This window comes from Budorcas taxicolor, chromosome 2 (genome assembly GCF_023091745.1).
Source record: "Budorcas taxicolor isolate Tak-1 chromosome 2, Takin1.1, whole genome shotgun sequence".
NCBI classification, from domain to species: Eukaryota; Metazoa; Chordata; class Mammalia; order Artiodactyla; family Bovidae; genus Budorcas; species Budorcas taxicolor.
In genome coordinates, this window is record NC_068911.1 from 33,177,278 (window position 1) to 33,202,664 (window position 25,387).

Genomic DNA, 25,387 nt, shown 5'->3' on the forward strand with positions numbered 1-25,387 from the left:
AAGTGACTAGAACTGATGGGAACGAGAAGGACAGGGAGAGGCGCAGGGACCTGCAGGGGCTTCTTTCCAAGGCCTCAGCTCAGTTCTGCCCCAGGGAATGCAGGTGAGGAAAGAGAGAGGCCTACTGGGAGGAGGAGGGTGGAACAACCCCTGGAGCTCACCCAGGGCTGAGACGAGCTCACATTTCCACCAGCCTGCAAGGATGGGCCACCTAATCATGGCTTATCAAGTAGAGTCCTCGGAAGTCCCCATTCATTCCATAAGGTGAACATAAGCAAACAAAACAAAAGAGAATTACAGGGACACCACGGGCCAATAACACTCAGAAACATAGATGCAAAAATTCTTCATAGAGTTTTAGCAAATCACATCCAGCAAAGTGTAAAACGTGCCTACCATACTAGAGGATACTAACCCACAGTGAGTATCACCTGAAGAGCTCAGAGAAAACTTCCAGGATAAGCATAATTTCAATAGGTGCTGATGTCAGGGCAGAGAAAGCAGCAAGACAAGACACAGATGGATACAAGAAGGTAGAAGCCTAGCCAAGAACAGGTAGGTGTATTGGTACTGACTGGGGTGGCTGCCAGGCTTCCAGAGAAGTTCCCTTCTCTGGGAACAGTTCCAGACACAGAGCTGAAACACCCTGGGGCCAGCTCTGTGCTCTGTGACCCTGGCCCCACCCCACCCCCGCTACCCTCAGTCACAACTGACTGCTCCAGAGTTAGACCCATCACCAACCTGGAACAATCAGATCTCTTGCCCACCAATCTGAAACTGGAACGGAGACAGACTCCCTGCCTGAGATCTGCTGGAGCCAAACCACCATCTACCTTAAGTCCCCAGAGTTGGTTGGTTCCTGCCCTTTCCTTGGCTTTTCAGCAGCTTCTTGGATCTCATGAGCTGTCCCAGGGACCTTCTCATAAGATTCTTTTTGTTAATGTGAGGTGGTTTGCAGGGCTTATAACCAAAAGAACATTGAAGAGTACCATGACAGTCACTACAAGTTTATCTCTGTGAAACAGTTAGTCGCTACTTAGAGTCTGAATCCCTGGGCCAGGGCCAAGCGTCTGCGGTGGGAAGTCAGGGGAATCAGATCAAGTTAGGATGGTGGGTGCAATCCAGGTACTCAGAATGGCAGGTTACCGGAGGTTGGAGCTGAAGGGAGAGAAGAAGGCCCCAAAGGTTTTTGAACAGGGGAAGGACACGGACAGCACAGTCTTACAGGGAACTGCCTGGCAGTGCTGTGGAGGATGGATTATGAAGTGGCCATGTGTTGACTCCTCCGGAAGGCTGTGCTAAAGCTACTGGAGAGACAAGACTCAGGATCTCACCTGCTCTCCTGCCCTTAGTCCTTCCCACTGGCAGCAAGCCTAGACTCAGGCACTGAACTGTGCTCAGTTACATTCTGCTGATCAGACAGGCCAAAGAGGGAGAGATGACAACATTTGATGACTAAATGCTGGGATCGAAGGAGGGAAAGAGCTAAAGGTCATGGCAGTTTCAACCTTGGCTGGCAAATTCAACTGAACCAGAAATGGCAGGAAGTGTGATGAGGTCAGGGTATATTTCTGGGTGACAAGTGTGGCATAAACAGACATTTCAAGGTGGTGCTCAATCACCCAGGTCAAAGCCTCCAGCATGTGAGGGGCAGGAGGTCGGAGTGCAGAGCTGGGGGGAAGTGGGCACGGATGGCAGGCGATCCATGGGTGGGATGGACTCCATGGCTCAGGCTTGGAGCTCTGTTTACTCCCAGGGACAGAGGGCTCCTGTGTGCCAGGCACTGAGCCAGAGCTGGAGGGGATCTAAGAAGCCAAGGGAATCAACGGGACTGTGGAGGGAGACATCAGAGGGAGTCTGCCATGCTTCTTCTGGGCTTCCCTGGTGGCTCAGATGGTAAAGAGCCTGCTTGCAATGCAGGAGACCCGGGTTCGATCCCTGGGTCAGGAAGACCCCCTAGAGAAGGGCATGGCTTACCCACTCCAGTATTCTTGTCTGGAGAACTCCACAGACAGAGAAGACTGTTGGGCTATAGTCCATGGGGTTGCCAAGAGTAGGACACGACTGAGCGACTAACACTTCAGACTAGATCTAAGCAGTTGCACATGAGCACAGTGAACTTATACAGGAGAAGAGCCACCATGGCTGGCTGCATCTTGAGTAGGAAAAGCCTGGAAGTGGTCTCAGCGTCATTCAACAAGGGGACGGCAAAACACAAACGACGGCACAGACGCAGGATTAAAAAGCACGAGGCAGTTCTAGGTAGAGAACAGACCGTAGTAAGGAACGAACCTCCATTCCTGTTGCGGGGGGGAACCCACTGAAACAAAAGCGTATATACTTGGTACTTGGGCTTGCACAAGTATCTTTAAAAAGATGCAAGAAACTGTTAACACAAATGGCCTTTGAAGAAGAGGTGGAGAACCACTGTGGGAAAGGGGGCCTTTTTCACTGTATCTTCTTTTGCCACTAATCAACTTATTTATCAAGGGCTTCCCAGGTGGCTCATTGGTAAAGGATCTGCCTGCTAATACAGGAGCCATAGAAGACACGGGTTCGATCCCTGGGTCGGGAAGATCCCCTGGAGTAGGAAATGGCAACCCACTCCAGTATTCTTGCTGGGATAATCCCATGGACAGAGGAGCCTGGCGGGCTACAGTCCATGGGGTTGCAAAGAGTCAGACACAACTGAAACCACTGAGTAAGCACGCACACAACATTAATGATTTCAGAATAAATACATACTCTGTTTTGTTGAGTGCTTTGCCCTCCACAAAATGACTCCAGCCATAGACCGTCGCAGTAAAACCCACCTTTAACTACCTCCCAACAAGCTTTTGAAAAACCTACTAAAACATCAGATCTTGCTGCAAGGTCTCAGCTCTGCTGAGCCCAGCGCTTGGCAGGGGCTAGAAGGAATACTCTTGGTTTCTCCTTCAAAGAGCTTCTGATGTGGTGGGTTCAGAACTCGCTCGTGTCAAGCCAGGTGGTACACAACCAGCGGCTGTTCTCAGAGAGGAAGTAAATGAATGGATCCTAATCAAAACTGTCAGCTCTGTGAGAGGCTGATCCTGACCACTCGGCCTCAACAGGGGAAGCCAGAGAACCACACCTTTCTTCAGAAAGGAAACCTACACTTCCACACAATCCACTCAGAGTCTATTTTAGCTCTGAACCCAGAATGGTGCACTGACTATTATAAATAGCAAAACCAAGATTGCAATTTGACTGATCTTTGTTCTGATGTTAGGAAAGAGGTCGGAAGCTTAAGTCAGTTGTAGACTGAGGGGTCGAGAGCAAACCACAGTGTGAACACAGTCATGCTGCGCTGGACGGTCAACGCTTGAACCTCCATCTCCACCACCTCCCACCCGCCCCCGTGTTGCCTGAGTAACCAAGTCCTGTGGCTTCAGTGTGCAGAAAAGCACCTGAGAAACTAATGAGGCTGTAGAGAGGTTCTGTGGGAGTCTGCCAAAACCAGAAAGGAAATTCTTCAAGGAAAAAAGCTGTCCTTTCCCCTGAAGGCAGACGAACTGAATGGCTCACCTTTGTTGTGAGACATTGCGTACAGCAGGCAGAGCACGAACAGCGCGTGGTAGTCGTCATCCGGGCTGTCCAGGGCGTGGTACACCATATCCAGGAAGGGTCTGGAAGAGAGGGGCCCACGTGAGCCTCACCTGCACACAGGATGCCAGCTGCCTTTGCTCTTCACAGCGCTCAACCCCCTGCCCCCTCCAGCCAGCAGCATGGGCTTCCCAGGTGGCTCGGTGGTAAAGAACCCGCCTGCCAACACAGGAGACACAAGTTCAACCCCTGGGTTGGGGCGACCCCCTGGAAGAGGGCATGGCAACCCACTGCAGAATTCGTGCTGGGAGAATCCCAGGAACAGGGGGCCCTGCCGGCTACAGTCCACGGGGTCGTAAAGAGTTGGACACAACTGAGCACGCACGCACCAGCAGCACAGAGCACGGCCACCATGTGCCCAGTTCAGCCCCAGGCACGGAGGACACAGAGGTGATCAACAGGCAGGCTCTGCCTGGGGAAGCTGTCATGTCTGGGGAAACTGACTAAGGAACAGCTAACTGACTAATTACTTAACAATGGTCCACACGCTGTCCCAGACACTGGGGTAAGTGTGGTCTTGTGGCGCTCCCAAGCCAGTGAGCAGACAGAGCATGGACACGCCACAGCAGTAGTTCAAAGAGCGACAAGAGAGTGAGGGAAACGGGGCAACGTGGTAGACTCCCAACAGCAGACAAGGTACCAATAAATCTGGGTCATTCCAGACTGCGGACCCTGGAGCCAGACTGCTGAGGTTCATATGCTGACTCTGCCTCTTCTTAGCTGCAAACTGTTGGGTAAATTACAATCCCCCCTCTGTGAGATGGGCAATGAACCCTTCCAGGGTTTATAGTGAGGGTTCAAGTGAAATGACAACAGAGCGGTATTAACACAGGCCCAGGCTCAAGTGAAAAGTGCTCAGACACGCGAGCTGCTGTTGCACTTCTATTCTGAGGATGCCACAGGCACTTCTCCAAGACCTCGCTTTGGCGGGTCCTGACCCGGCAGTTTCTTGGGCCGACCTTCCCTGGTTAGAAGGGATCGATAGGAAGCATTGCCCCTGGTGCTTTGTGGGTGAGACCTATCGAGTGGCTACAAATACATAAACGGTACAGCCTGAATGCTGCCCTTCTGGCTGAAGGGCCTGGCCTGGAAAAACTTCAACAAGAGGATAATAGAATGTGCACAGATTTGGTCCGTTGGCAGAAGGCTCTGACCCTGTGACTGTCTGCGGCTGCCCCCGGATGCCAGCTTGAAGCCAAGAGAGCAGAGAGCCTCAATGAGTGACAAAGGGCACACTTAACCCCTCGAAGGACATAAGCCACAGTCAACACTGCTGACTAGGGGGAGCGAGAAGGTGCAGCAGAGAAACACAGAGACCTATTCGCTGCATAACTTTTTATACTTTTTTAACTTCTGAACTCCACAGAGGTATCACTGATTCAAAATATATTGAAAAATGCAGCAAAGCAGTGAAATGCACTTGTCATAACATTTCAAATAAACATGTAATACACAGAAATTAAAGGAAGAAACTTTTAAGGAACATTGACTTTCCAGTTCTACTTCTCTGGAGCCCCAGACCCTGCCCTGCCCCAGATCAGCCATCACCATTCTGATGTGTGAATAGTTCTGCCCTGTGTGGAACTGTTTTTCTCTCAGCCCCCGGCAATACCACTTCCAAACTTAAGAACAGGATAAAGTATTAAAGAACACTTTTTTTGCAAACCAATTGCTTGGAATTTGGACTGTATTTTCATTTGGGAATAATACAAATAACCAAATGTCCAGTAGGAGAGGGAGGGCTGGGTGAATGGACCATCTTTTATGAGACAAAGTATTATGAAGCCATTAGAATTGTGTTTACTAAGAGTACAATAGAGTGAAAAAGATACTTGGAGTTTGATATTAGAAAAAACCAAAACCAAAAATAATAGACATAGTATCGTATAAGCTACTGGGGGGAAACGGCAGAATTTCCACTATATTGGCATTGAAAACTGGCAAGAAATCACCAAAATGCTAGTAACAGCTGCTTTTGAATTATGAAGACTTTTCCTCCTTTATACTTTTCAAGGTTTTTTACATTTTCTAAATGTCTATTAATTTTTAAAATTTTAAGTTTCTTTTTTTTTTTTCTAAGACAGAAAGTTCTGAGTGGTTTCCGGTTTCTTAGTTCTGTATATCACCAAGAATGCAGAGCTAGCCCACCGTGTGTGGGGAGTATGAAGACAGTTCCCCTTTGCTCTGTTGTTTCTGTGGAAAGTGGACCAATGTCAAGGTCCAGTTCATGTCAAGGAGAACTGTCCCCTCCCTCATCCTCAATGCCCTCCTCCTGGCTCAGTGCCAGGAGGTGAGAGGGCGGGGGACTGAGGGGGTGTCTCTGACAACCAACACACAACACCTTTGCAAAGGCCATGGCAGCTCTCCACTGGGGCCAGTCTCCCCTTGGAGCCCAGTCTCAGAGCTGAGCACAGCTCTTGCTCAAAGTTTCTCAGGGCCGCAAGTCTGCACATGGCTCAGCTCAGGACACAGGATCAGCTTCCACTACGAACCATGTGGCAGAAGATGCCAAAGTCACCATAAGTTAAGAAACAATCTCAATCAACTTGAAGGGAAAAAACCCCTCTCTTCACTAAGATTCAGGGGAAAAAAAGAAGTCTCAACTCCAATACTCAAACATAACATTTTGGTCTGTTGACTTTTTGACAGTACACGAGTGTTTTTCCTCCTTTAGGAAAGCTACAGTATCATCACAATATGCAAAATACATGCTGTTTCCATTTATTAGATCCTAAGAAACTGGACAGACTTCCCTGGAGGCTCAGTGGTAAAGAATCTGCCTGCCAATGCAGGAGATGCAGGTTCAATCCCTCAGTCGGGTAGATGCCCTGGAGAAGGGAATGGCAACCCACTCCATTATTCTTGCCTGGGAAATCCCATGAACAGAGGAGCTTGGCGGGCTACAGTCTACCAGCTCACAAAGAGTCAGATACAGTCTACCGGCTCGCAAAGAGTCAGACACAACTGAGCAACTCAGCATGCAATGATGTGTTAAGCAGGTGCACATCCCTCATGACAAGTTATTTTCCGTTTTTTAATGATTTGTATTCTAATTAAAGCTGAGCCAAGCACCTAAAGGTTGTCTTCCCCTCCCCTTTCTGTGTTTAGAATGATTCCCTTAATTTTCAGAGCTCCCAGTGTTACTTTTTTTTTTTTTTTTGGCCACAAAATAAAATTAGAAAGGTCCTTGGCAGTACAACTGATAACCCACACTGTGCTGCAAAGATTTTTATTTAATGAAAACTAAAAATGGCTCCCCTGTGCATCTGATAAAAAAATTAATCTTTTCTGTTAGATAACTGAAACACACGTCAAGCAAAGAGATAAACAAGACCTGCAGGAAAAGACTGGTGTGCTTCAAGACTTCACTTTAAGTTGGATTAATAAATAGGATGAGTGTGTGTGTTTGTATTTCATCCACCAAGAGAGTTCAGGAAGTGAATGCCTTGCAGGCTGACAGAGAAACCATGTTGCTGCACATTCACTATCACTGACACGGGATTCGGAGATTACTGCAGGCATTTGATAAGGAAATAACACTGAGACGGAGAAGCCCTCTAACAGTTCGCTGCAACTTTGGCAGCAGCCCTCCACCCGATTCCTTCTGGAAGGGGTGGCGCTCCAGCCAGGCTGCAGGAAAGCTGGCGTCTGGAAGGTTGCATAGTGTAATAGTTTGGGCAGCCATCACTGAAATGAACTATCAGCCAAGAAGTCGAAGGTGGACAGCAGCATTAGACAGTTTCGCTGAGTCACCAGGGCAGGCCCTATAGACAGTGGTGAGCCTGGCGGCAGTGAGTGAATGAGATCATAAAATCCAAAGGCTGCCCCCAAGGGCATCCTTCGTGGGGGCAGCAGGGCACAGCCAGGAGTGGCCTGATGAACAAGGCCACACCCTGTTAGGACCAGCACTGAAGTGCCTAGAATGGTGGTGTCATGCCTCAGTCATTCATTCCAAAGGGTGAGTACCATGGCCTTGAGGGCCAGCTCCGTCCCCGTGGTCTCTCAAGAGGAGTGGTGCCTCTGGAGGCCAGGGAGGGGAGCAGCAGGATGGCTTGGCTGGGAAGCAGAAGAGGCTACCAGGGTGGCGGGACGAGGCCCGGCTTACCCTCCGTGGGCACCTGGCCAGGGCACTCCCCCCCCACCTCATCCCAGACACCGACCAGCAGCGGAAGGCTGGCTCCGGGGCAGCCCTCCGCCCGGCCCAGCAGCTACCTGCTCCACTGGACACTGTCCAGGCCGGTGGCGGCGCTCTTCTCCTCGTCCGTGGTGTTCTGCTCCTGCACGGAGGCGCTGGCGGCCAGCTCCGGGAGCTTGCTGCGCTCCATGATCACCATCTCTATCTCTGGAAGCAGACAGACACTGGGATGAGCCCGCGTGGCCCCGGATCGAGCTTCACAGACACGCTCGTGCTCCAGAGGGAGACCGGCAGACCGCTCTGCAAACATCCAGCAAACACTCGACGGTGGCGACAGCAGCCCCCACAACACCCACGCCGGGAGCAATAAGACAGGGCCCGCACCCTCCTCCCCTTTCAGCTTGGGAATGTCAAGAAACGGCGTCTGATCTTGACAGGAAAGCCCAGATTGCCATGATTTACTTCAACAGTTATCTATTCTCCTTTATTGATACCACACTTCCTTCCCAGAGGAATTGAAGAGCATGGAAGAAGTGACATGTGGTTAATAAAACATAACCGAATCCACTAAAAATATTCCAAACCTGTTTATGCCGTAGCATGGGCTCTGCCATGCCCAAAGCCTTTGTTTTACTTTCCCACTTATAGCTTCCAGAGGGCAGAGAGGGGAGGGACCTCACTTTATTTTTCCCAATTAAATAGGGGCAACTTTCATAGCACCCGACTTGAGCACCATGTACATTTTCATTTTCAGAAAAAGGTCTGAACCAACAAAGGAAAACGTTCCGAGTTCAAGGTGGATGGTGGCCGTGCTATGAGCTGTCCCATAATAGAGTTCCTTGAGAAGCAGGTGTGGACCATCAAACACTTAGTTCTTAGAACCCAGAGTTCAAGGGCTGCCCCCCATCTTCAGGAAATATGGTGAGGGGAAAGGATGACGAAAGGTGAACTTGTGTGTCCTCTCAGGCAGGACAGGTGCTGACCTGGGCTCTACCGTCATCTCCCCTGACCCAAGCAAGAGCCTCCCACTGCTTATCTTGCACCCACCGCCCCCACCCCCAACCCCAATTTGTTGCCCACACAGAACCAAGTGATTTTAAGCACAAATTAGCCCAGGTCCCCTTCAGCCTTCCCATCACACTCAGAACAAAATCCAAATGCCATCCACAGTATCAAGGCCATGCACGGCCCGGCCCTTGACCACCGCTGACCGCACCTCCGGCCCTCTCTGCCCCACCAGCTGTCTTGCGCTTCCTGTCACTCGCCTTTGACCTGCATGGCTTTGCTCCTGCCCCAGGGTCTTTACACGGCTGCTTACTCTGCCTGGAACATTCTCATCCCAGTCTTCCCTCCCCAGGCACCATTCAATCACGTCACTTGAGGCTCAACTGAAACGTCACCATCTCAGGGATGTCTTCTCAGACACCCTCCCCATCGGTTTTCCTTCTACCTCTCCAAGTTATTATGAACTCAACTCCATACTTCATTCAGATTTCCCTCGTTTCTCCCCAGTATCCTTTTTCAGTTCCAGGACCCCAGCCTGGATAACCACGTTATATCCAGCTGTTGTGTCTTAGGCTCCTCGTGGCTGCAACAGTTCCTCAGACCTCCCTTCCTCCAGATGACATGGGCTGGGGAGTCTGGTTGGGCACTTTTAGGATGCCCCTCTATCTGGGTTTCCGCGGCATTCTTCCTATTACTAGACTGGGCTTATGGGTTCTGGGAGGAAGGCAACAGAGAGGAAGCACTGTCTCGTCACACCGCATCACGGGCACGGCCTATCAGCGTGGCTTATGACAGCGGGTGTTCACCTGTATCGCTCGGCCAAGGCAAAGCTGGTCAGGGTCCTCCACTGGAGAGGGACTTTTCCTCCTCCTTGTACCCCACACCCTTCGGAAGCAAGTCATCAAGTGCAGCTCACACTTGAGGATTACAGAGCTATGTTCTGTCTCCTTGAGGGAGGGCAGCTACATAAATTACTTGGAATTCTTCCATAGAGATGTCCCCTCCCCCCTCCTCTTGATTTTACTTTATGGTATTTATAACCACAGGTATCCCCACTTTTTGAAGTTTTGCTTCTAGGCCACTTGGCTTTTATGGAAAGACCTGTATTAGTACCTGTTTTTTCTAACTAAAAGAAACCTGAAAAGGACTTTCCCTTTTACAAAAATAGGAGAAAAGCAGAAATAGCATTTAGCGTTGGTGTGGCAGCAGTCATTACAGAGGCAGCGTGCACCCTGAGCGTGGACGCGGCCCCGCCAAGCTCCTTCCTGGGAAGCAGAGTTAGTTAGCACCTCAGTGTGGAGCTGCCGTAGCTTTGTGCTGTGCTGGTGCCTTGTGTCCATCTACCCTGGGCATCTGTTAGCAAGGTGTGTCCCCAGGGAACTGCACCCTGTCTTTACACCATCTTCTCTTACAAAAGGTCTCTACTTTCAGATTTCGGGAGAAACCCGCACCTGGATTTTACATTCTCTACTGGTGTGCTTGTTTCCTGTCCGCCTTCCCCACCCAAGGACGTGGGCTTCATGAGAGGGGCTGCCGTATCTGTCTTGTTCTCCACCAGAACTGCAGTGTCTAGGCCAGGGCCTGGCATAAGGCAAATGCTCAATACGAATCCCTGGAGTGGATCGTGTCTGACGGGTCTGCCTGGGCCAGGCAGGGCTGGCAATGACGCTCAGCAGCTGCGATGTGTAGAGCACCTCCAACCTGCGATCCACATGTGTGCAATGTCCTCATGGGGGCGGGCTGCATCCTGGCCTCCCTTCTGGGACTGTTAAGTGTGACTGTGCTTGCGACTGTCCTCTGGCTGGGAGGCCTGAATCCCCCCACGCCAACAATGGGCCTGGACCTAGGGGAGGGGGCTTGCTCTCACCAGGCCCTTCCCTCCCAGCATGCTCTGAAGTCAGACAACACAGATCAGAGTCCCCCATGGGGTCAGCCCCATCACACAGGTTGGGGCTGTCACGCAATTTTTAAGTGCCATGTGTTTGCACAGTTTTGTGTTTATTTTAACATGCATTAGAAGAAAATTCTAACTGCACAGAAAGTCTGTTTTGTGGATGCTACTGTTTAGGATGAAGCTAAATTTAAGACAAAACCACTGAGTCAATTCACCAAGAGCTATTGAGTAAACCACGGTGCATGAGTAAGCCCACAGCCATGGCAGAGGGCAGGAGGTGCTGCCATCTGAGAAGCACCATTTGCTTCCTTCCTCCCATACTCCCTCCACTAGCCTCCTTCAGGGGCCTCCCAACAGCTCTCATCTTCTCCAAAGTGGGGTGCAGACATCCCAGTGGGTATGCAAGATGATTCGCTAGGCAAAACCTCTTTATTTTTAACTATTATCTTTTTAAAACTCTAGTTAGTTCATGTTATGATGTACATAACATTTGCACATTAATACAAATATGTATAGTCCATAATAAATGTATATATACATATATATTGGGGAGATGCGTGTTGAATTATGTATGTGTTTACTGTTGGGACATGTCATCTAAAGACTATCAAGTGAGACAATGGTGCCAGCCTCTGGCATCTGCCCTGTGACTTTTGACCTGCTTCCCACCCTGCTGCGAGGCCCCCTTCCTCCTGGCCTGCTGGGCTGACACAGCAGGAGCTCAGCTCCAAGGACTCCCCAAGGTTACAGGGCCAAGCCCTAGAGCCTCCATCTGCTGTGATGTAGTTATTCCTTTTTGGCTTTTTAATCTCCCTGGACACTCTGAGAGTTCCAGAGCAGCTGGGAGGCTGAAGATAAGTCAGCCTAGCACCCAGCAAACTGTGTTATCAGGTGCGCACTGATTCTGAACAATTTCCCAAGGCGCCCCCACACTAAGAGATGAGCAGAGCTGTTCCAGGGACAGGTTGGGCAGGTGCCCAAATATCTCTGACCACAGGGCCCCTCATACCCTCCACAGAGGCCCCTGGAGCTCCTTTCGGGAATTCTGCAGCTTCCCACAAAATGGCCTGAAAACCACTAGTTTGGTCTTAGAGACTGAGTATGAGGAAACAGAAACCCAGAAGTTGAATGACTCTTTTCTTTTTGGCTGCACCATGCAGTATGTGGAACTCCCTTGACCAAGGATCGAACTCATGTTCCCTGAAGTGGAAGTGCAGCATCTTAACCACTGGACCATCAGGGAAGTTTGATAGTAACTCTTCACACAGCTGGAAAATCCACACAAGAAGCCAAGCCTGCCCCACCTCCTACTCCCCAGGTCACTCCTGGTGCAGGATCAGGCCCATAAGGGCCTCTCCACACACGACGAGGCTCCCAAACCTAGGCTGTGTCACCCCGGTTCTTACAGCTGCACCCGCATACCTCCCACGCCACCCCCATCCCAACACACAACTCCTCCGGCAGGCGTTAAGTGTAGGATGAGCTGCTTCACGTAGTTTTCTAGGTAAAATATACAACAGTTCTTCCAATGCCAAGCAGGTCTTCCCTCGTCCTTTAAACTCTTGAAACCAGTGATCCTTACCCAGGTCTGCCAGCCCCTGGAAACTGTATGCAAAGTGCTAGGTGGGCCTGAGAGGAGTGGCTAACAGGTTTTAGAGGAGAGGGTCTCGCCAGAGTCTCACTGTTCCAAAATGGATTCTACAGCCATCTTCAAAAGTGGATGCTGACGGGGCTCTGGCCTTGGTGATGGAAGGTCAAAGGGCACCCCTCTTTATGCCACATCAGGATGTCCGGTATGGTTCTACACAGCCTTCTGGGCCCCTGCTGCCCCATCTGCCTGCTGACACCATGCCGGCCTTGGTGTGGCCTCACTCCCGTACCAGGGTATGTGCACCATGCTGCCGCCACCAGGGCAAGCAGACCAGTGGGTTCACATGGACAGATTTTCTCTGATTACACTGAGGTCAGGACCCACGGGCTGACAATGAATTCCCAGGGAGCTCCATCTGAACCTCAGCTATTACACCAGGTTTCTGTTTTAGAGGTTAAAGGGACTGAAGCTCTGCCCTAGTCCTCTGCGCACTGTGCGTGCATGCTCGGTTGTGTCTGACTCTTTGTGACCCATGGACTGCAGTTCTCCGGGCTCCTCTGTCCATGGATTTCCCAGCCAAAAATACTGGAGTGGGTTGCCATTTCTTCCTCCAGGGGATCTTCCCGACCCAGGGATCAAGCCCAAGTCTCCTGTGTCTCCTGCATTGGCAGGCAGATTCTTTACCACTTGAGCCCCCGAGGAAGCCCTAGTCCAGCTCTGTTCAAACTTCAGTCATGGGCCTGCTTTTACCATTTCTGCTGTGTCTCTGTGTTGCCTGAACTACTTGTTAATCATTTGATTCAAACTCTCACACTTTTTTTTTTTTTTAACTTAAATACATTTTCAAAGAAAACTTTAAATCACTTCTGTATCCTTCAGCTGAGCAATCCCACTTGCAGGAATTTATTTGGAAGACACCTCTCCAACGATATGAAAATGCACAGGCACAAGGGCATTCGCCACAGCATTATTGGTAATCGCAAAATACTGGAAACCACCTAAATGTCCAAGCATAAAGACTGGTTGAATAGACCATGGTACACATGGCACAGCTGGGAAAGGAATGAGGAAGGCCGCTGTGAACTGATACAGAGCGATTTCCGGAGCCAAGGCTACATGGACACAGCCAAGGGCCAAAGAGCATATATGGCGGACTGCACTCTGAGTGTAAGAAAGACGGGAAAACAATAAAGCATGCACACCTCTGCTCCTTTTTACACAAAGAAACACAGGAAGGATATTCCCGAAAGCAGTAAGTTCGTTATCTACAAGAGGGAGGGGAACAGGATGGAAGGTATGTGGGAAGAAGGATATTTCCTTGAACAAACTCTTTTGCATAGTTTTGAGTTGGTTAATGTTCCAAACGACTTTTTTTTTTTAAAGACAGAAAGAAATTAAATCAATAAAAATGGGAAGGGCAAACCTTTAACTAAACAAAAAAAAGAGAGAGAGAGCAAGACTAAAATATAAAATATATTTCAAATGAATACCATATCTATCCTGAAGAGGGAAAAGAAAGGAAAGACAGACAAACCCAAATAGTTTATGACACAAAACTTGACTCTATACCTTCAGCTTAGGGACAGGTGAAGTATTTGGGGAAGGGGACAGGGAACTGCAAACAACTCTTTATTTATCAAACAATTGTGAAACTTCGTAAGGATGTATTATAGGATTGAGCAAATAGTAAATGTTTTGATGTCATTAGAAGCCAGCCTCTCACTGTAAAGGAAGTGACATCAAATCGAGTGGGGCAAGTCAAGAAAAAACACTCCTGCGACTGACTGGAATTGGAGATGTTGGTAATGTGCATTTTGTATATATACCTGCATGTATTTCCTAGCTCTGTTCACTGAAAGGTTCAAATAGCAAGACACCCCACGTAGTCACAAGCACATCTGGTGCCCAGATCTTGGCCTGTTGAAAACCATTCAGTCATTGACCACTGAAAGGGAACAGGGCTTTCCAGAGAAATTAACCCTGAGGAAGGGCAGAGTTGATGGAAAATGAACCTGAAATACTTTGTTATGACAGAAAGAGTCACAACTGTTTAAAGAAAAAAAAGGAAGAGGGCAGATCACAAAGATATAGCACCCAGCTTGAAAGGGTTCTCAAGGGCCAAATCTGGGACAATTTGAGCACCCAGTTCATTAAATACAGTACTGAAATACAAACCACTAAAAAACTGGAATCCGTGAGTCTGTTCTAAGGATAGATAGATAAACAAATGAATGGGAAGAAGGCAGGAATCTCGCCTGCAGTGGATTACCAAGCGCTGACACTGGAAACCAGTCTTCTCCCGCGGTCCTGATAAAGACTCAGCAAGGACTGTCAATGACGCCGCAGCTAACAGGGTGCTATTCAACTGACAACACTGTGTTAGTCTCAGCTGTACAGCGAGGTGATTCATTAGTATACATGTGTGTATTCTCGAACACATACATATTCTTTTCCAGATTCTTTTCCATTATAGGTTACTGCTGCTGCTGCTAAGTCGCTTCAGTCATGTCCGACTCTGTGCGACCCCATAGACGGCAGCCCACCAGGCCCCGCCATCCCTGGGATTCTCCAGGCAAGAACACTGGAGTGGGTTGCCATTGCCTTCTCCAATGCATGAAAGTGAAAAGTGAAAGTGAAGTCGCTCAGTCACGTCTGACTCTTTGCAACCCCATGGACTGCAGCCTACCAGGCTCCTCTGTCCATGGGCGTTTCCAGGCAAGAACACTGGAGTGGGGTGCCATTGCCTTCTCCTTCTTGTATAGGGTATTACAAGATAGTAATATAGTTCCCTGTGCTATGCAGTAGGTCCTTGTTGCTCATCTATTTTATACAGTAATGTGTGTCTACTAATCCCAAACTCCTAACTTATCCCTCCCCCCTTTCCCCTTTCATAATCATATGTTTGTTTTCTATGTCTGTGAGTCTGTTTTGTAAGTTCATTCGTATATATATTTTTAGATTCTACATACAAGTGCTATTGTACGATATTTGTCTTTCTCTTGGTGTGATCATCTCTAGGTCCATCCATGTTGCTGCAAATGGCATTATTTCATTCTTTTTTATGGCTGAGTCATATTCCATTGTGTATATACATAACACCTTCTTTATCCATTCAGCTATCAGTGGATACTTAGGTGGCTTCCATGTCTTGGATATTGTAAACAGTGCTGCTATGAACATTGGAATGCCTGTATCTTTTTGCAATTAGAGTTTTCGTCTTTTCTGAATATGTGCCCAGGAGTGGCATTGCTGGTTCGTCTGATAACACAATTTTAACATTTTAGAGGAAACTCCGTACTATTTTCCATAGTGGTTGCACCAATTTACATCCCCACCAACAGGAAGGGGATGTGTGCAGGAAGGTTCTAAGGGGAGGTTTTAATGAGGCACAGGATATCTGCATTATGTCCAACTGTTTCCCATGGATTGCAAATTAGCTGCTAAAAGAAAAAGTAATGATATAGTGGAGAAACTGGGCCACATCTTCACCTGTTGGCAAAAATTAACATCACCCATGAAGGACAGAAGGGCATCATGTGCCTCCAGAAGTGATACCCTGGGAAGGACATGTCACCTGTGCCAGATTCCAGCCAAGAACGCTTAACCTCAACCTAATCAGAAAGAAACATCCAAGACAGAATGAGGAACGTTCTATTGAAGCAAAGGTGGAGGAGATTCTGTACTCTTCAAAAACGTCGAAGTAGGAAAAGAGAAAGACAGACTGTGAAAATATCCAGAGTAAAGGAGAGTAAGTTCAGTTCAGTCACTCAGTCATGTCCAACTCTTTGCGACCCCATGAATCGCAGCACACCAGGCCTCCCTGTCCATCACCAACTCTCAGAGTTCACTCAGACTCACGTCCATCAAGTCAGTGATGCCATCCAGCCATCTCATCCTCTCTAGTCCCCTTCTCCTCCTGCCCCCAATCCCTCCCAGCATCAGAGTCTTTTCCAATGAGTCAACTCGTCGCATGAGGTGGCCAAAGTACTGGAGTTTCAGCTTTAGCATCATTCCTTCCAAAGAAATCCCAGAGTTGATCTCCTTCAGAATGGACTGGTTGGATCTCCTTGCAGTCCAAGGGACTCTCAGGAGTCTTCTCCAACACCACAGTTCAAAAGCATCAATTCTTCGGCGCTCAGCCTTCTTCACAGTCCAACTCTCACATCCATACATGACCATAGGAAAAACCATAGCCTTGACTAGACGGACCTTAGTCGGCAAAGTAATGTCTCTGCTTTTGAATATGCTATCTAGGTTGGTCATAACTTTTCTTCCAAGGAGTAAGTGTCTTTTAATTTCATGGCTGCAGTCACCATCTGCAGTGATTTTGGAGCCCCCCAAAATAAAGTTTGACACTGTTTCCACTGTTACCCCATCTATTTCCCATGAAATGATGAGACCAGATACCATGATCTTTGTTTTCTGAATGTTGAGCTTTAGGCCAACTTTTTCACTCTCCTCTTTCACTTTCATCAAGAGGCTTTTGAGTTCCTCTTCACTTTCTGCCATAAGGGTGGTGTCATCTGCATATCTGAGGTTATTGATATTTCTCCTGGCAATCTTGATTCTCCTGGCAATCTTGATTCCAGCTTATGTTGTAAAGGGACGTGGTAAATCAAGGTACGACCTGACCCTGGACTGGATTCTGTCCCTGGAGGGAGGAAATATGCTACAAAGGATGTCATTAGGCCAATGGATAACCTGGAACCTGGATAGAAGGAAACCATTACAAAGGTGGTAACTGTGTTGTGGTCCCAAAGGAGAATGCCCTGTACTTAGCAAATGCAGGCTGAAGAGTTTAGGATGGAAGGGGTGTGCTGGATGCAACCTATCCAGAAAAAAAGGAGTGTGTGTGTGTGAGAGAGAGACAGACAGACAGAGAGACAGACACACAGTGTGTGGAGAGGGAGAGAAAATACAGATAGGAAAGCAAATGGGGTATAAGATGTTAAAATGTGAAAGAAACAAGTGTTCTTTACACTATTTTTGTTTTTGTTTCACTTTTTATAAACTTGAAATTATTTTCAAATAAAACATTTTTAGGAATTACTACTATCAGCATAAAACCAGTATCGACAGAGAGCAACTGTGAAAAATAAACACATGATAAGTAAACAAAAAATGCCGAGGCCTGTTGTACGCATGGAAAGGGGTGTCTGGAGAACATGAGGAGGTCAAAGGCACACACCAACCACGAGGCTCCCCCACCCCACCCCCTGGAGCTGAGATCCCGACAAGAAACCTCTCATTGTGGTCTTCAAGGTCCTCTCTCTCTGTCCCATCCAAAGCCATCTCCACATCCCACAGTCAGGCCAACACTGGCCTAGTGGAACCTCTGCAGCTTATGGAAAGGAAACCAAGGCACAGAGGGGTCAAGAGGTGGGCTCCTCTTCCCAAACTACCTGCATGGTGTAAACGAGCATCTGTGTGGTATTAGTTTCTGTGCCAAGCACTGCGGCCCACAAGCCTGAAGCCTCCAGTATCCAGCCTGGCGGTGGCGGGACCCCTCACACAACTGATTTGGGCCTCTGGGAGTGGAAGGATGTGAAGCTGCCAGGCTGGGAGCAAAACCTCAAGTGTCCAGCTCCTCTAGCTTCGGCAAGCCCCTTCGGAAGCCCCAGACCTTGCTTGGCCTCTATTGTTTCCACAAAAACCTCTTCAGGAAAATAGTGTCTGCATATCCACATTCACAGCAGCCAAAAGGTACAACCAACCCAGGTGACCATTGAGTGAAGCAAGGCAGAAAGAGAAAGACAAATATCATATACTAATGCATATATAGGAGAAGGCAATGGCACCCCACTCCAGCACTCATGCCTGGAAAATCCCATGGACGGAGGAGCCTGGTAGGCTGCAGTCCATGGGGTCGCTAAGAGTCGGACACGACTGAGCGACTTCACTTTCCCTTTTCACTTTCATGCATTGGAGAAGGAAATGGCAACCCACTCCAGTGTTCTTGCCTGGAGAATCCCAGGGACGGGGGAGCCTGGTGGGCTGCCGTCTATGGGGTCGCACAGAGTCGGACACGACTGAAGCGACTTAGCAGCAGCAGCAGCAACGCATATATATGGAATCTAGAAAGAAGGTACTAATATGCAGGGTAGCAAAGGAGACACGAAGAACAGATTTTTGGAATCAGTAAGAGAGGGAGAGGGAGGGCTGATGTGAGATGACCATATGTAACATGGAGAGCGCTGGGAGTTTGATGGATGATGTAGGACATCCAAGGTCGGTGCTCTGCGACAACCTGGAGGCATGGGCGGGAGGCAGGCTCAGGAGGGAGGGGACACAAGTGTGCCTGTAGCCGATTCATAATGATGTATGGCAAAAACCATCACGATATTGTAAACTAATCATTCTCCAATTAAAATAAATGAAATTTAAAAAAGAAAAGCCAGATGGAGTCTATTCAAAAAATGAAATATCGTTCAGCCTTAAAAAGGAAGAAAATCCTGCCACGTTATAACACGGATGAATCTCGGGTACCTGATGCTCAGTGAAAGAAACTGGTCTCAAAAAGACAAACACTGTATTGATTCCACTTCTATGAGGCACCTAGAGTGGTCAAATGCATCAGCCAGGAAGCAGGGTGGAGGCTGTCAGGGGCAGGAGGGAGAGAGAACAGGGAGATGTTTAGCGGGTAGGGTTTTGCTTTGGGAGGATGAAGTGTTCTGGGTGTGTGAATCGCTGAACGAGCAGGAGAGGCCCGCGGACTCTCAGGACTCTGTCCCCTGATGTGACAACTCTGGCCAAATCCCTAAGCTTTCCCAGTACTCTGTCACTGTGGATTTTTTTTTTTTTTAAATAACAGCCATAATTCATTAACTTCCCAGGGTGATGGGCATTCTAATCTGATTAATATTTGGTAAATGAAGTGCTTTTCACGGAAATGGCAGGCCTGACCTCCCAACAGTCTTTGACTTGACAAATGCAAGGATTTTCTCAGTTGACTTCTGCGGTCAGTGTTCCAGCCATCACAGCGAGGCCAGATGATAAAAAGAGGGCAGGGGATGATAAGAAGGCCTTAGAAAGAAGGTTATGGAGAGGAGGAGAAGGATGCCCTTGCTGGTTACCTAGGAGATATGGGAAGGACCGCATGCTGCTGACTGGCTTTGGAGCAGAATTCCAAGAGGCCAGCAGTGCCTGGCAATGACACAGTGCGTAAGTGCTGAGTATTTGTGGTACTGCTTCCTTTGCTTTTTTTTATTACTATTCATTGGATTGCACAAGATTGAATTCAGAATTTTTTTTTTTCTCCCTGGGAAGTTGCTTTCCAGAGGATTTGTCTAACCTGACCTCTAATCCTTCTCCTTATACTAGTTAAGCCCATTGGAAAAGCTGGTGCCCCAACACCTCTGTATCCCAGTGGCTCATCCTCCCCATCCCTCTCCCATGCCCTGCTCCAGAAACACACACACACACACACACACACACACACGCATACACATACTCAACCACCTCACTGTTCATTATAGAAATTAACAAAGAAATAGGACCCAAAGAAACTCGCCAGGGTGATCAAGCATATGTCCCCCCAACCAAGCTCAAGTCCCACTTTGGGCTCCTCGCTCCACTGTCTTGCCAGGGCTCCTATTTGGTGGTCATGTGTCACCTGCTAAATGCTGAAGCACTTAAGGTTCTCATTTCTGACAACCTGAGGGCTGGCATCGCGCAGGTCCCTTGTGGGTAAAGAAGTATAGAATGGGCAATGACTTGCCCAGTGTCACACAGCAGCTCTGGGGCAGAGTCATAGGTGTCTGGGATGCAGACCTCGACCTCCTGATACCTAGTCCTTGGCATGCCCTCATCAGAAACCTGCTAGGCCTGGGGTTGGCTCTGGCTTTGCAAAAATGAGGCCAGAAGGTTCAATTTCATTTCAGTAGAGACTTCAGAAGGGGGAAAAAAAAATAAAGCCAAGCTTGGGACTCCTTAACTCCCAGCCAACCTGGCAGGCTCACAGCCACTCCCATCCTGATCCTTCCATGCCCTTGCAGGGATTCAAGAGAGGAGTCATATGTGAAGGTCAGGCCATGAAATTGATGGCTACCTTTCCTTATAGGCAAAAAGCTGATTTTCCCATATTTTTCAACCAAGGAATTAAAACAATTCATTCTCTTGTCTCAGGTCCACTTATTAAGTTACTGCTTTCAGTTCAGTTCAGTCGTTCAGTTATGTCTGACTCTGCGACCCCATGAATCGCAGCACGCCAGGCCTCCCTGTCTATCACCAAGTCCCGGAGTTCAGCCAAACTCATGTCCAAGTTACTGCTTTAACTGAATCCAAAAAGAAATGACTGTTGTTTCAGATTGAAGGGTAGGCTAAGACGTGAACGAGCATCTGGGTGCACACTCCTCTGGCCAGAGGGACCAGGGCACCCTGGTCTTCCTTTCAGCACTCAATTTCTAAAAATTAAAAGGTCCTATGATTTTTTTTTTTTTTTTTTTTGGTTTCAGAATGAGTTGCCCATCATTGGGGACCTGAGGCAGAGCATATTTCTCTGCAAACTGGGGATGGGAGTGAAGGGTCCAGGACTGCACATTCATTTCACACAACTTCCTTGTCTGGGCTTAAAAGTGGAGGAGGTGTGAATTCTGGGTGCTGCCTTTGTCAAAAAAAAACAAGTCGATGCCACATTCAAATCAGGTCATGGCAGACTTGTGACTTGTGACCACATGCCTTTTTATTCCTATGCTTTCTGCCGCCTTTTTAAGTAAAGAGTTCACTGCTGAAGCAGGGATGACGGGGTATGCATGGGGAGCTGGGGCCAGCATCTCTTTACTCAAGAAGTCCAAGGCTCTCAAACACCTCACCAGGTCCAGGGATGATGTGAGAGGCACCATGTTACAGAGAAATATCTGGGAGAAGAAAACAGCCACAAAACAGGAAGGGAATGGAAAAGAAAACAAGAAAAGACAGAGGAAGGGACCAGCTGGCCTGAGGGAAATGGAGGAGTACGCAGAAATAGTATGGTTTTCTAAGAGAGCACCTGCTGTTTCTGTGAGCCCGGCACCCACACCTCCTTCTTCTGATGAATGTGTTTCTTTCTGAGGGCGTAACATAGGGCAGATGCAAAACTGGCCTGACCAATCAGTGCTGGCCATCCCTCTGCAGGGTGGGCAAGCCAGGTCCACCAGCACCAGTGAGCCTCGGCTCCCAGGCTTCAGTTGCAGCGCTCTCTCTACTTGGTGGCTTGGCAGGATGTGGGCCCTGAGTTGCTGATGGTCATCTATGTACCCGAGTCCAGCCCCTCCTGGGCCTCCCAGTTAGACTAATAATAACTGCCTTTTCTGCTTGAGTTAGTCTGAGTTGAATACCTAAATCTTAAAACCACAAGAATCCTAACATATCCTCATGTTTTAAAAAAAAAAAAGTCTTTATACTTCCTAGAGTCACAATTTCCAGATGAGGACAATGACGTCCAGAGCTTGGGGACACCCTCCAAGGCACACGTAGGTCTGGCTGGTGAGACAAGACTGTAAGTCACATCTCCCATCTACCCATTGACACTGTCCTCTGGCTTGAAACCAAGTGAGAAAATGCGCCTAACACCCTTCCAAGTCACAGGAATTAACAGCTGTGTGGTTTCACCCAAACACAGAGACAGTCTAAGGAGAGAGCACCCAGTGGCCACACCTTCAAACACGAGAATACTGAGAAGTCAAATAAATAATTCAAAGAGCCCCAGAGTACACCTGTTGCTGCCCAGTTAGGTGTCTCTTTGCTGGATGGGCCTGCAAAAGTTGTATTTATTTACAATGAGTTGGGCCAGGAAAACAGGAGGGCATTACAAAGCTGAGGAGGCCATGGAGAACCACACTCCACTGGAGCCTGAAGTTGGCATCAAACATCTAAGCAAAGTCTCTCGGGAAATTCCTCTGAGCTCTGCCTGACACAACCTGGCTGAGTAACCACCTGGGAAACAGGGTTCTGGAGGCTGGTGAACATGCCTCCCTGTGCCCCCTGCACAGGGCAGGCTCAGCCTGCAGGGAGCTCCCCCCAACCCAGGGAGGCCAACCCCCACCCCCCACCCCCTGGATCCCAACAGGGAGCGGGGACGGCAGCTTTGCAGAGCTGCTGCAGCCCCTGTGAGCCAGGACTAGGCTGCCAGTTGAGTCACTGGATTGTGTGTTTGAGGCCAGGCCTGCCCTTGTCCACACCATGGTTAGTCACAGCCCCGGCCTGGTTAGACAGCAGCCCTTAAAAGGACTGGAACAAAAAGAGGTAGCATCTTTCCAAAACAAAATTGATGAGAACACACTGTACAAAATGGGGTGAAGTCGTCCATTTTCCCCCCAGGGTGGCTACAGGACAGCTAAACCAAAAGTTTCAGCAGGGAAGTTTCTCCCCAGTTAGACCAAAAAGTAAAAATGATGCAAATAAGCAAACAAGTATGGCTTACCTTGTGTCCACCCCTCACCTCCCCGCCACAGTGATATTTGTTGGCAAAGGGTTTCTGAACCAGAAAGGAATTCCTAAACCAAGATGCTTACTGCACACTTTGGACAGAAAAAAAAGCATGCTGGAGATCTCAGCCTAAAAAGAGGGCTGATGGCAGCAGGGAGACACTTGGGTTATATTCATTGAAATATGATCGTGGCACTCGTAGAGAGCTGCCAAGATCATCAGAATGGGGCCAGCGGGGTGGGGATGGGGGCAGGTTTTGGCTGCATAATTGCAGCAAACTCCCCCAAACAAATGAGTTCCCAGTCAACTGATTTACTGAGCGGCTCCATTTTCCAGCTTTGGGCGCCTGGACTCGCACAGTCCAGGCTGACGGGCTGGCGAGCTGGCTGCAGAGGAGCTGCTGTGAGCCCAGGACTCAGAGGAGGGCTCACAAGAGATGCTCCCCCCACGCCCGAGCAGAAGGCAGGCGGGAGCTGAGGAGAGCCCGGATCTGTCCCAGGAGGTGTGCTGGAAGCTCCCCTCTGGCAAGCAGAGCTCCCACCTCACTTGACCCCATCACCTCCTCCACCCTGAGCACCCGGGGCCATGGCCAGAGACCCCATCTGTGTGGCTGCGAGCCCGGCCCATGACACAAGCAACAGCTCAAACTTGCTTCATCCCCGGGGCTGACAATGCTCTCCAGATGGAGGCATTAGTGTCTAAACAAGAGGGAGGTGAAAAGGAAACCAGAATCATCCTCGACAAGGGCAGAGAAGAGGACAGAAGGATTCTGCTCCTGACCCCAGTGCACCGAACACCAGTGCGCCTCACTCTAAACAGATGAGGGCTTGGAAAAAATCTTAATGTAAGAATCTGGGGGGTTGCATTTGATATTTGATTCCCCCCAAACCATAATCGTATGAAAAGCATCTAATTTCATCAGCCCTGGGCCATTTTTCTTCCTGCAGTGCACTGGCAATAACGACTTCGGTCAAAAAAATCATCATTCTGGGTCATCGGGATTATAAGGAAGAACACCAAAAATGATAAAGATGACCATACTATTAATAATAATGACGGCAGTTATGAAATAATAGTAGTGGGAGACACTTATGGCATGGGCCAGGCACTGTTCTGAGCATGTTACGTGCATTAGCCCATTTCATTCTCTTAATAACAAAGTAAACACTCTCTTTTGGCAAACGGGAAACAGGGCAGGGGATAAGAGGAAGGGCCTCGCTCCAGGCTGCCCAGGCTTGTGTGGATCTGGCCACAGCTGTCGCCAAAGAGCGGGCTGTGCAGAGTGAGGGGCACAGGTGTCTGGGATGACAGGCGCACCCAGGGACACACACGGGGGACCAGACACAGGACGGCCCGGCGGGCAGGCTGGCAGTGGCGCGTGCACTCACCTTCATTCTCCCCACTCGTCTTGATGCCTTTTGAACCACCCTCTGTACCTTTAGCCTTCTCGGCGTCTTCCTGGGCATCCTCGGCAGGCCCTTTCTCCTCGTCTTCCTCCTCCCCAACGTTTTTGTAGTTGGGTCTCTTTTGCACCCGCCTCTTGCCCTTGTGCTTGTTCATCTCAAGGGACCGCTCTAGCGTCTCGGTGGGTTTAATGAAACACCGAATGCTCGGCTTGGCCTGGAAAGTTGAACCAAGACAATGGACAGGTATGAACAGTGGGGTCTCACCGGCTCCTGTGGAGCTGTCTGAGGGTTTCCATCCCAAGAAATTCCCTTCAGTACAGCAAATTCTATGTCTTCGTTGATCATTACCGCTACTCAGTTCAGTTCAGTCGCTCAGTCGTGTCTGACTCTTTGCGACCCCATGAACCGCAGCGCACCAGGCCTCCCGGTCCATCACCAACTCCTGGAGTCCACCCAAACCCATGTCCATTGAGTCGGTGATGCCATCCAATCATCTCATCCTCTGTTGCCCCCTTCTCCTCCTGCCCTCAATCTTTCCCGCATCAAGGTCTTTTCAAATGAGTCAGCTCTTCGCATCATCACTATTAAATAATCTAAACAATAGCACCAGCTACCATTTATTTACTGCCCACAGTCCCAAGTCACCGTGCCCTTGACCCATACCGGCTCCACGCTTCCCAAAGGTCAGAAACACACTTTTAATACTTTGGTGGTACTTTCTATGTGCCCAATGGTGTTTTAAGGGCTCTGACTACTTTATCTCACTTAACAGTTTACAAAACCCCCAGAGAATAATAGTTATGCTAAGATGAGGAAATGGAAGTTCAGAGATGTTACATGACCCACCCAAGGCCACACAGCCAGGAGGTGACAGAGCTGGGATTCAAAACCACTTACCATCTGCACAATTTATGTCTCAACCACAGCGCACTGATGTCATTGTTAACTTTCAATTTAAATATATTTATTTTAAGAGGAACTATATATCACAACAGAAATGAAACACCACTGTGCCTCACTAATATAAAAATAGAAAAGAAAAAGCAAGGTGAGTTGGATATAACCAGATTGCTGGCTCTCTTTAGAAGGGGAGCCTAACAGGTATGAGTGATGAGTTAAAGCTCATCGCCAAAGGAAACCTGCCCCCAAGGAAGAGGTTTTTCCCTAAAAAGTCCAAAGGTTTCTAAGAGAAAAGAAAAGGGCCTGTGTGTCACCACAGTTCATACCCTGCATCGTGGAAACCACAGCTGTGTCTCAATCCTTACAGCAACCATGAGATATAGAGATTATCAATCCCATTTTACAGATGAGAAAATGAGGCCCAGAAG

The 25,387-nt window shown here is 48.7% G+C and overlaps 1 protein-coding gene across 6 annotated transcripts in view; it reads right to left on the minus strand.

Annotated features, from left to right (window-relative positions):
• CLEC16A (C-type lectin domain containing 16A) overlaps positions 1-25,387 on the minus strand; it is a 237,908-nt gene that overhangs the window by 149,661 nt on the left and 62,860 nt on the right. For 5 of the 6 annotated variants that reach the window (XM_052636154.1, XM_052636156.1, XM_052636152.1 and 2 more), the window contains 3 exons: positions 24,042-24,273; positions 7,837-7,966; positions 3,547-3,647 (listed from right to left, as the gene is read on the minus strand). In XM_052636154.1, coding sequence (XP_052492114.1) covers positions 3,547-3,647; positions 7,837-7,966; positions 24,042-24,273 — 463 coding nt within the window. The remainder of the gene's footprint in view (positions 1-3,546; positions 3,648-7,836; positions 7,967-24,041; positions 24,274-25,387) is intronic. The other variant, XM_052636153.1, reaches the window with a different exon arrangement.